This window comes from Phoca vitulina, unplaced genomic scaffold (assembly GCF_004348235.1).
Source record: "Phoca vitulina isolate PV1807 unplaced genomic scaffold, GSC_HSeal_1.0 scaffold4, whole genome shotgun sequence".
NCBI classification, from domain to species: domain Eukaryota; kingdom Metazoa; phylum Chordata; class Mammalia; order Carnivora; family Phocidae; genus Phoca; species Phoca vitulina.
This window is the reverse complement of record NW_022589707.1, coordinates 40,188,319-40,200,933: the sequence shown is the minus strand read 5'-3', so window position 1 is coordinate 40,200,933 and position 12,615 is coordinate 40,188,319. Positions and strand designations below refer to the sequence as shown.

Genomic DNA, 12,615 nt, shown 5'->3' with positions numbered 1-12,615 from the left:
CCCAGGTTCTGTACAGGAAAAAAACAGAATGGGAATCAAAGTGCAGTTTTATTTATAGCCAGACAAGCAAATAATCCAAATGAGAAGAATGTGTGTCCGTGTATGTGTGTTGGGGGTGTATGGTGGAAATATTGACCTAGAAGATGATGAATTTTGCTTCATGAAAAGGAAGTGAAGTTCAAGAGTGTTGTGCACCTTTCCTCAAAAGGTAAAACCCAATCAGCACCTCAGGTGGGAAGCCTGAGAAGGAGATGCATGAAACCATGCCTTCAAATGCCTAATAATTCACACCAGACATCACAGCCCAATTAATGCTGAAGGCAACTGGTGTGTGCTTGGAGGGAAATGAGGACAGGCACCAGCCGAGGTGTGGGAAGAGGGGCTGAAGTTGCCCCTCTTGACAACATAGTCCCTCAGAACCCAACTGTGTCCCTGGATTAAGTCTAGAATTAGGGACTTTCTCTAGTTCCAGGCTCTAAACCTAATTCTTGCCATGGAGAAAGCAAGAATGTTGTTCGATGGAGTAGAACCTTTTTTTTCAAGAGATTGATCATGATTAATCAGATAATCTCAGAACCCAGAGCCATTAGCTCATGGCTATTTGCTACAAACCTACTTAATAATCCATGGACATTCTATTTTTTGATTGTTTTATCATTTTTTATTTTTTTAGAGAGAGAGGGCAGGGAGGAGCAGAGGGAGAAGGAGAGAGAGCCCCTGACATAAGGTTTGATCTCACAACCTGAGATCATGACCTGAGCTGAAACTGAATTGGATACTTAACCAACTGAACCACCCAGATGCCCCTAATCTGTGGGCATTTTAAAGGGGAAGTCAGAGAAAAGGTGACATATCTCACTCCACATTATTTTTGGAATATATATATATATATATATATCCTGACTGAATAAGTAAATCTCTCTCTCTCTCTCTCACTCACACACACACACACACACATACACGCACACACACACATATATATATACAGGGACCATATTTACCTCCTCTTCCATTGATGGCGAAAGTATACAGTAACTTCTCACTATTGAAATTAGTCAGGTCTTTATGGAACAGAGGGTGGTGGAAATGGCACGCACCAAGGTGCAGCATGATAATAACAGTAGCTACCATTTATTGCCTTATCTTATGCCTATAATTGTGCCTCCTGTTTTATATACATTATGTCATTTAATCCTGGCCACTCTTTTCATATGAGGAAACAAGATCGGGAGGATAAACAGTTTGTCCAAAGCTCCTGTCTGTCTATAATTTTCTCATTGTACATCTAGATTTGGTGAGCTCCATGTACTGAGAACATGTCTTGGTGTTAGATTTATGTTTGGATATACATCTGTGAACTGTTTTTTCTTCTGTTACTGGCTTATTTCTTTAATAGTCATCAAATGGAGAAAATAGTCAAAAGTTTTCAGAAGGAGATTATACTGACACATTAGCATATAGAGGAACAAAGAGTGTGTTTGTTTATTTATTTTTTATTTATTTATTTATTTATTTATTTATTTTAAAGATTGTGTTTATTTATTTGACAGAGAGAGACGCAGTGAGAGGGGACACAAGCAGGGGGAGTGGGAGAAGGAGAAGCAGGCTTCCCACTGAGCAGGGAGCCCCATGTGGGGCTCAATCCCAGGACCCTGGGATCATGACTGAGCCGAAGGCAGATGCTTAACGACTGAGCCACCCAGGTGCCCCTATTTATTTATTTTAAAAGATTTTATTTATTTGTCAGAGAGAAAGAGAGAGAGCAAGAGCATGCACAAGCAGGGGGAGCGGCAGGCAGAAGGAGAAGCAGGCTCTCTGCTGAGGAGGGAGCCCGATGTGGGACTCTGGGATCATGACCTGAGCCACTTAACGGACTGAGCCACCCAGGTGCCCCAAAGAATGTGTTTTTAAATCAGATTTCTCCCTCCCTTCTGACAAGTGGCAATCGACATTTATAGGAATTGTCGACTTCTCATTCATTCAGGTTTCTAGCTGGTCAAGCAAAATTGAATTTTGAATAATTTACCTGAACACCTCAGAGGCCTTGATCTGCAGTACTTTTTGTATAGGAAAAGCTGGCTTTCAGTCTCTTCCATCTGGAGGCCAATCCTTTTTGACGAAGAGTGTAGACCTCAGGCAATTAGTGACTAAGTGGAAATGTGAAGCTTTAGCTTCCACAGTCCAGGGCAGGGCTTGATAAGAGACTCACCTTGGATCCCTTCTGTTCACCTAGCCTACAGAGACATGATCTCAGTGTTCATAACCCTTTCCACCAGCTCAGCTCCTCTAACGTGAATTAAAATTGTAGCTTGATTGCTGTTGGAACACTCTGGCTAGGCCATGGCTGACAGTGACTAGGGGTGGATTGTTTACTTGGTTAATTTAAATCTGGATCTGTGTCTTCTGGAGCCATGTGTCATAGGAGATGCCCTTGTCAGAGCATTTTCTAGTTGACTCAAGGCCCTCCTAAGGGCATCTAGTCTGCCAGCTCTCCATCTTGACAGTAAGTGGATTCTAGAGTTCTGCCAGTGTGTCTCATCTCTCAGGGACCTCGATTACCCATGCCACGGGCAACTCTTAAGCATTCCACAACTATTGTTTAAAAACCTGGAGTTGCCTTGGTTTGTCCCATGGCAGCACTGCCTCTTGGGACAGATGCAGGGAAATAGTAACATCAGTGTTATGGAGAGGACCCTATGGCTCCTTTGTGTATTCACATTCAATAAAAGGCACATTTATTGTAAAGGAGCCTGTCTAAAATTCCATGGAATTCTGTTAGTTTTTACTGATTGTAATGGCTCTTATAAAGGATTGTATATTTTAAAATTCGCTTAATGTAGACTCTCCTGATTAAGACTTTATTCAAATTCACACAGGGATAGGAACTAAGTAAGAGTATTTTCAAGAAAGCATTTGCTGAAAAATTCACAGGATAAATGTAACTATAAAAGGAATATTAAAATGTCTGAGAAAAATGCCTTTTCTGAGAACCCCAACTCTTACTAAAATAGATATGCTAATCCCAATACTTTTCTCTATTGATTTGAGCAGCATTCTTGAGGGATTCCATTAAGCTGCATTTTGTTGGTTGCATCTGAGTCATGCAAATAATAAAAATGCATTACCTTTAAAAAAATACCCTATAATTAGAATGGTCACCAATTCAAACTGATCTGTCTTATAACTGGTATTGAATTAGTGGGGCTTTTATAGTATTCCCAGTCACTGTCAATTTAATACAAAATGATGTAAAATTACTTCTCATAGTCCTTTAGTGATACCATTGAGAACATTAGACCAACTGGAAAGAAGATTTTACTTCGGAAGTTTGCATTCTTCTTCTCTGGTATTATGGGAACTCTGCTTTTACTTTTTTTTTTAATTGATGACTTGTTGCCTTGCCTTTTTATCATCGAGGAAAATGAAACATAGACAAACATGTAGCTCAAATGCAGCTCTGAAACCGAATAAGGTAGCAACCTATTATTAAATGTAGAGCAGACTAAACACTTTTTAAAAGAAGAATCAGGTTTCAGGCTTTAGCTTTGTGCTTGTCATTTAGACTTTGGAATAATCATACTTGCTGGGGCTGAAGCACTTGATGCTAGGCAGACTATGGACTGTAGTGAGTTTCTTTTTTTTCCTCTAACAGTTGTAGCCCTATACTTGTGGTCCTTCCCAGATGTAGTGGGGTGCAGGATTTCCGGTCACATAGCTGAGGGGTGAATTTCTAAATCATAATGTCAAGCTGTGGCACTCTTTCGGGTAGATATACAAATAGGGTCTCTGCATGGCAAGAATCGTCTACCTAGCTATTTACAGAAGGAGCAATTCCATGAAAAGGTACTCCTTTTTTCAAGGCACAGACTCACCATTCCAGGAAGGGAGCCAGATATTGAAATATGACAAATTTTACAAGGGATTTTTTTTAATCCCTTTTGGTGCCAGTCTTGTCCAAGTGGTAAAGAAATCCTAAGGACATATAATATAGACAGGTAAAAGTGGCTAGGATGCCTTACTTGCACGGGTCCCAGCTGTCTGGGTGTCCTGAGAAGCTGTTGTGCTCTTGCAAACTCCCTGGGAGAAAGCAGCCCACGGTGTTTATGCAGGGACAATTCAGATTTGCAAAGGTAATAACAACAAAGTACTTTCAACTCAAGTAAAGCCCAAACTCAAAAGTTATTAACTTTGAGTTTAGTTGAGATTTGGGGTTATTTCTTTCTTGCATTCAGATGGTCCTCACTCAAGTGGAAACACTGAAAGAAAGGTGAGCAGAAGTCCTCCAACGAGCATCTCCACTCTGAGTTCCCATTGGAGCCAGTTCCTGGAAGTCCTTGGAGTGCGGCCTGTTACTCCTGAACACACCTTAGATATTATCCACCAACGGAGCACCAGCCACTGTTATTCACGACATAGAAATTGCTGCTGCTGTAGCTGGTGCATGCCCTTGGTTCTAAAGAAGGTGTGGTTTATCAGAACTTTAATTTATGGCCATGGATATTACTCACCTACTTCAGGTCTAATTTCAGCTGGAATACTTATTTGACAAAGCATTCGTGTGGCTGAGAAACTGACTCTTTTATTTAAGCTGCTGATAGATTTAGCTGTCCCCTTTTTGAAGATTTGCACATTTCCTGGCTTACTTGGAACTGGTACCATGTGGGATCAAAGACAGCTAGAGACCTTGTATTAATTCTATAAATGTTAAAATAAAAGTTAAGCTCCATTTTCTGGTTCCTGTTGTAACTGGAAAGAATAGCTCATTCACAAGAAGAAAATGAATTAAAAATTAGGAACAGCATGCCTTATCTCTTCCAAATGTGGATATAGATACCAGTTTTGCTTTTCCCTCATTATATCACACAGCAAAGAAAGTCACATTTCATAACAACGCTGTGACCTCCTCCATCTGGGTCTTCTGCTCTAAAGATAGGAGGGAACCAACTCTCTTTAGGGCCCATGGCTCCCCTTGCTTCATACCTTTTGTTTCCCTGTTGCTGCAGAGAGGCTCATGGTGGTGGAAGTTGCCGGTACTATCCCTATGCCGTGTTCCTTCCACCTCCTTTGCTGATGTACATGTGTATATGTGCGCATGCTGGAATCCACGGATGATTTTGCTGAGGGAAGACAGAAGACGTTTCTCAACTTTCTTGGGGCTTGGCCTCCAAATGCCAGTCTGAATTCAGTTTGATGGCCCATCTCATGACCTCATCTCAGAGTTTAGGAGTCATATGGATCCCGCTAGGATTACTGTTCTCTCTACCTGGAATCATGGCCCTCAACTTGTAAATCTCCAATAGAGAAATACAGAGGAACAGAAGAAAAATTAAAACCTGGCAAACTAAATTCCTATTGATGACGAATGATCTAATACTTAAGTTCCGTCCTGTGTTGTTTTCTCAGGTTTTTTTTTTTAAAGATTTTATTTATTTATTTGACAGAGACAGAGATAGTGAGAGCAGGAACACAAGCAGCAGGAGTGGGAGAGGGAGAAGCAGGCCTCCCGCCGGGCAGGGAGCCCGATGTGGGACTCAATCCCAGGACCCTGGGATCATGACCTGAGCTGAAGGCAGACGCTTAACAACTGAGCCACCCAGGCGCCCCTGTTTTCTCAGGTTTTTTACTCACAAAATGGCCTGCAAGATAGTAGAAGGTCTGTAGGATTGTAACATGGTTCTATTATAGGAGGGATCTAAGTGATTCCAAGATACTTTAAAAGAACCAGGGATGGTTAGGATTGTCAATTACCGATACAGTTATGTGACTCAGTTTCTAAATGGGGCCTGGGGCGAGTTTTAGTTTCCTCGTAAGTAGAAAGGGGAAATGATTTTTTTACCAAATGTTAGTGTAAAAATTAATGAGATGGCGCATCATACAAAGCACTTAGCACTATCCCTGACAATAAGCACCCAATAAATGGAAGAATATGTATACACACACACACACACACACCCCTTTATTTCCACTGTCAGGTCTTGTCTATTTACACTTTCTGTTCAGGAAACTTCTTTATCTGTCTATCTGGCCTTTACTTCTGGCCTAATTTCTGGTGTCTAGCCAGCTGTTCCAGATGTTGCCATTAAGCTGTCCTTTAAATGGTCATGTTTCTTTGACCTACTGACAGTGACTCTTGAAGAGAACCCATTACGGTGGTGATTTTAGGATTCACAGAACCATGTAACTTTAGAACTTTATTTGAAAGATGAGGAACATGAGGTCCAGAGAATGTAGGTAATTTCCCCCAAATCACACAGTTCTCAAGTCTAGATTTCTGGGTTGTCAGCATTGTCTTTTACATACGTAAGAGTCCTTCAGACCCAGAGGAGAGTCTGGGCAAAGCACAGGATTTAGATTGAGAAGGGGTTATGTTTGAACATAAAAGAGGACTTAATAGTGATAAAATATTTGCAAATTGTGACCTTATGCAAGGTACTTATCTCTCCATTTCTAAAATAATGTGCACCTACTTGCCTCGTAGGATCTTGTGAGATCTAGATTCTAGACAGTGTAGGTGAAAATGTTTGTAAGCTGCAAAATGCTCGTAAATACTAATTTTTTCTTTTATAAACATATGACACACTACATATACGTATATGTGTATATATACATATACGTGTTATATGTGTATCGGGACATAGGTGTATATGTGTGAATCTTAATAAATTAATGTGCTAATAAAACCATTTTCAATCAGGGGCGCCTGGGTGGCTCAGTTGGTTAAGCGACTGCCTTTGGCTCAGGTCATGATCCTGGAGTCCCTGGATCGAGTCCCGCATCGGGCTCCCTGCTCGGCAGGGAGTCTGCTTCTCCCTCTGACCCTCCCCCGTCTCATGTGCTCTCTCTCATTGTCTCTCAAATAAATAAATAAAATCTTAGAAAAAAAAAAAAAACCATTTTCAATCAAACCCAACTTTTGCATGGCTTTTATCTGTAATGTCCATTTATGACCATCTGCAGTAGGCTCTCTGTATGCTTCAAAAGAGAGCTCAGTATCTTGGAGGTTGGGCTAAAAATGGGAAAGAATGGAGAAGGGGATTTTTGCTGCCTTGAAATCCAAGTCAACCAGCTGGGTGCTTAACAGGTAGAAAAGCCCCTTGCCATAGGGCATCAGGAGACCTTGCCCTAGAAGGGCTGAATATATGGGGATATCAAGCTGTTTTCAGCTTCATGAGTATTAAGCTATTTCTTTGAATCTCAATGGATGATTTACTGGGATTAACTGCTCTCTGTATGAATTAGGAAAGTAAATACAACTCTAGTTTCTTGTCATACAGGAATTTATAAAGAGCATGCAGGAATGGCACATTCATTTCAACTTGAGGGCACTCTTCAGTTGCTTGGTGGTGAGGTGTTCGAGAACTAAGCAGAAAGAGATTTGGAGACTGAGTGTGGGTCAAGATAGACAAGTGCCATCATCATTCTAGCAGTGTGTGTGCTGTCGGCTTAGGTGGGAACAATACATGTGCATATTGAAAATGGTAGCAGGGCCTTAGTTATAATCCTGGTGTCATCACATCTACCTGGGAGACCTTGAACAAGACTCTGAATCACCCAGGACTTTCATTTTCCTCATTTACAAAATAATTAGCATGGCCATCTTCTGTTTCTGAGAAAGGGACAGTGTACAGTTTTATTCATGTCAACTCCAGGACATCTTTACCAGGGAAGATGACTGTCCTTAGTGGTTACAAAGGTATAATTCTACCCTATTTACCTTCTAGGCTCTTGTGAGATCTAGATTATAGAGAATGTGTGTGAAACCATTGTGTAAACTGCAAAAGCTACATAAATATTAAGCCACAAATAGTGGCTTCAGATCCTCAAGTTTCCTAAGTAGTATGCTCGCTAGACAGTCAACAATATGAAAGAAATTCTATTCCTTTTAAAGAGTTTTCTCAGAACATTCCTTTGGCTATAGCAAAGGAAAATAAAATTAATAATTATATTTTTAATGGATGAAAGCTGAATGTGTTTGACTTGGAAACTTTCATCATCCTCTGTGATTCTCAAAATGAGAGAGAGAATTGCTGTATTTTCCTTTTCCATTAAGAGAAAGGAATTAATGTGCTTGTTTGTTTCTTTTTGTTTGATATAAACATTTATAAAACCTTTTTTTTTCCTCCCAGCCCCCTGAAATCAAGCTGAACATTGGCTCAGGAGATTTTATTTGGCCTGATTTTAGCTAAATCATTCTTTTTTCCTGTTTAGAGAAAAAAAAGTAATTCCACACATTGCGATATATATTCAAGTGATGGGGACCCCAGAAAGTTGACAGGGGGAAGTTTAGAAAACCCTCACATATGCAGCCCGCTACACATTGTATTCCTCCTGTGAGATTTGTGGTTTTATTTTCTTCCATATTGTCATCTTATTTAAAAGGGTGGAAGATTATGGATGACCAGTTGGCATCTTAATCAAGGCAAGGGGAGGGTATTCGTGAATTGAGCTCATGCTTGCCCCTGGCTTTTGAGGAAAAGAACCCATGTATGATCACTCGGTCTCTGTTTTCAGATCAGACTCCGACCCCAACGAGATTCCTGAAGAACTGTGAGGAAGTGGGGCTCTTCAATGAGCTGGACTGCTCCCTCGAGCATGAGTTCAGGAAGGCTCAGGAGGAGGAGAGCAGCAAGCGGGTAGGTTTGCTTGAATGGACTCCTTGGCAGGTGCCTCCCCTAACCCCCGTGAGAATCTTCTGTGTGGGAACTTTGTTGGCACTACAGATTGTGCGGATGTGGCCCGAAAACAGCATTTTATCCATTTGCAAGTATTTGTCTTTTTTTTTTTTTTTTTAAAAAGGATGAATCCCTGATTGTGGTAGAATCCATCGTGGCAGAAACAGACATCTGAAATAGGAAATTCAAGCAAAAAAAACCCCCCAAAACAAAACACCTGATTCTTGAACCTTGAGTTGGATAACTCACAGACTCTTTGTATTCAAAACTAGTTGTTTTACTTTGCTAAATATTTAGTAGGAAGCCTTACATGGGTGTTGCATGCAGAAGACAAGAGTCAAAGAATAATTGTAGCAGTAGGAGAGGGGGTTTCATCTGATTTTGTCCCAGGTTCTCACTGTCCTATTTCCATAATCTTCCCGGTAGACCTCCGCCAGTTTCAGTTACTTCCCATTCGTATTATTGAACATCTGTTATTGTTGAGACAAATGGTTTAAATATACGTGTGGATTATTTGTTCTTACAAATGTAGAAAATCCACTTTATGCATGCCCCCAGAATATATTCAGTTTCTCGTAATGTTATGCGTGCATTTTAAAAATCACTTTGCAAGATTAAGGAAAGGAAACGGGGTCACAAGTAAATGTGATAATGAAGCTCTTTAGCATTTTTTCCATTGTTACGATAGAGCATTATTGAATGCCCACAATGTACCAAACAACAAATTAGACACATTCCATGATCAGAGACTTAAAATGTGGAAATGGGTTGAAAGGAAGGGCTGGCTAGGTTGTAATGGATTCTGAAGGTCCAGCTGTTCCATCCAGAGAAGATATTGTAAAGGCTCTGATATCTCAAAACCTTTGAATTCTCCTCTACGTGAAATTATAATAATCCCCCTCCACCAGATTTTTCATGTCACATTCTCACATTAAAACAGTCAAGGGCTTGCACTGAGTCTGTGCTGCTTTCGTAAAAATCATCATAATTGGTGGAGGATACAAGAGAGGTATAAAATCTCAATCAGCTCATTTTATTTATGTATAATTAATTTACACAACCACTTTCCCCACCCCTCAAGTGACATGAAAGGCTTTCCACCCCCCACTTTTAAAATGAATACTTTTTTAGCACTTATTTGCCAGGCACTGTTCTGAGCACCTAAAAATTTAACTCAAAAAAAAAAAAAAAAAGAAGGCATACATTCTATATTTCACTGCAATAGAAACATATTTTTTCAAAAATGAGAATTACAAGGGTGAAGAAGAACCAAAACGTCTAGTAAATTTCCTCTGTTTGAGTTCTACATTTAGCTCTCTTGGTAAATGTGGCATTTGTGAAAAAACTGAAGGATTATAAGTTCGTTCATTCCTCAAGATAGTCAAGGTTGGTTTCTTAGATTAAACTGAACTGTAAGAAAGGTGTATGCTAGTTCCTATTGGTTTATATTGTCTTCATTTCTGAGAGAATGGTTTTAACTGAAGTATGTGTCCTTAATTTTCCTATAGACATTTACCAAGGACAGCTTTAGGAAGCCCCATGGTAGGGGTGTTCTCCTTTACATAGTACTCATGACTCCTATATGAAGCCCCATGGGAGGAAATTCTTGCAGATCTGAATTCCAGGAAATCGTTTGCTTCCCCTAAGGAACTGAAATATTTTCTCTGTGTGGACAGGAGAATCATGTAACTGGTTCTGTTTCTCTTTTCGCTTTGACTGCTCGGTTAACAGAAAGCCAAGTTTACTGCTTAACTTTGAGAACTTTTTAGAACACTGTGATGAACATATTTTACTTCTCTCCAGACTAGACTTTCAGTTCTAGTTTATATTTCCTCTGGTCCTGATTTTTTTAATTTAAAAAACATTTTTATGCTATACATTTTTTTTTCTGAATTACTTTTGAGTCCTTGTGGGTTGAGAAAGAGTATAAATAAACTTTATAAATTAAAATAATCAGGCAAGCAACTTTGAGAAAAAGGACAATTGCAGTTGTAGAAATACATATTTTAAATACATATTTAAATATTTTTAAAAAGTGTCTTTGAATCTTGCTTTTGTTTTTAATTTATTTTTTTAATTTAAATTTTAGTTAATATACAGTGCAATATTGGTTTCTGAAGTAGAATTCAGTGATTTATAACTTACATACAACACCCAGTGCTCATTACAAGTGCCCTCCTTAATACCCATCACCCATCTAGCCCATCCCCCACCCACCTCCCTCCATCAACCCTCAGCCTGTTCTTCATCATTGAGAGTCTCTTACGGTTTGTTTCCCTCTCTCCCTTTTTTCTTTTCCCCCTTTCCATATATTCATCTCTTTTCTTTCTTAAATTCCACATATGAGTGAGGTCATATTGTATTTGTCTCTCTCTGATTTATTTCACTTAGCATAATACTCTAGTTCCATCCATGTTGTTGCCAATGGCAAAATTTCATTCTTTTTGATGACTGAGTGATACTCCATAAGATATATAAAATACATTTATGTAATATATAAATTTTATATAAATATATTTAGATATATATATACACACACACATACCACATCTTTATCCATTCATCAGTTGATGGACATTTGGGCTCTCTCCATAGTTTGGCTATTGTTGATAATGCTGCTATAAACATCAGGGTACATGTACCCCTTCAAATCTGTGTTTTTGTATCCTGTGGGTAAATACCTAGTAGTGCAATTGCTGGATCATAGGGTAGTTCTATTTTTAGCTTTTTAGGAACCTCCATACTGTTCTCCAGAGTGGCTGTACCAGTTTGCATTCCCACCAACTGTGCAAGAGGGTTCCCCTTTCTCCACATCCTCGCCAACACGTTGTTTCTTGTGTTGTTGTTAATTTTAGCCTGAATGTTGCTTTTAGCCATGTGCTAGTTTTGTAATGGGTATTCGGGTGGGGAATCCTATAGCCAGCTTCCCTTGTGGTTTTGGGTTGGGCGTCTCAGGAGATCACCTTCTCAAACTCCAACTTTACTTGCACGCACTGAAAGCTGGACAGCATTCAGGCTGTTGAGGTATCCTCTTCCCTTGCCTCTTTTTTTTTTTTAAGATTTTATTTATTTATTTGACAGAGAGAGACACAGCGAGAGAGGGAACACAAACAGGGGTAGTGGGAGAGGGAGAAGCAGGCTTCCCACCGAGCAGGGAGTCCGATGCGGGGCTCGATCCCAGGACCCTGGGATCATGACCTGAACCGAAGGCAGACGCTTAATGACTGAGCCACCCAGGCACCTCCTCCCTTGCCTCTTTTAAACCAGAGCAGCCAAATCCAGCCTTGGGTGGCCATAGCTTCTTGAGACCTAATGCACGATGACTTCTCCAGCAGCCAGATGGGCTGTGTTGGTGGCTTCGGCCTAGCATTTCTTTGGAAGCCACAAATGGGTAAATTAAAGGTGGGAGATACTCTCCAATCTACCAGCATACTTTCATCCAAACTTTTGACCACATTTCTCCAGCTACCAGCATCCCTGGCACACTGCCACCCCCTGCTCCTGCTTCGTTTATTCATCCCCTACTTGAAAAGTAGGAATATAAGCTTTCTATTCAATGCATACCTTATTATTATTGAATGTTATCTTCTTCCTTCCTTCCTTTTGCTCTGCATTCAGATAATTATTTCTTTTTAATTCTACATCTCCAACTTTCTTCTAATTTCTTTTCTTCTGAGTCTAAGTACTTTATACAAAAAAAATACTGGAAAAATTGGGCCGATCCTTCCCTCCACCTTTAACTTTCTAGCTGCAGTTTGGTCTAGAAAATTCTATTCAGGAGCAAATAGAGAATTGATCCTCACTTAGCTCGTTCGGCTGTCCATTGGGGAAAATTCTGTTCTATAGACTATCTCTAATCCTGACACCCCCAGCTCCTGCTTCATTTATTCATCCCCTGTTTGCAAAGTAGGAATACAAGCTCTTTATTCAGTATATCCCAATG

General features: G+C 39.9%; 1 protein-coding gene across 4 annotated transcripts in view; it reads left to right on the top strand.

The window, feature by feature from the left end:
* The window catches only part of CREB5 (cAMP responsive element binding protein 5), a 458,616-nt gene that overhangs the window by 150,873 nt on the left and 295,128 nt on the right, over positions 1-12,615 (top strand). For all 4 annotated transcript variants that reach the window (XM_032401877.1, XM_032401875.1, XM_032401876.1 and 1 more), the window contains exon 4: positions 8,512-8,633. In XM_032401877.1, the coding sequence (XP_032257768.1) occupies positions 8,512-8,633 (122 nt within the window). The remainder of the gene's footprint in view (positions 1-8,511; positions 8,634-12,615) is intronic.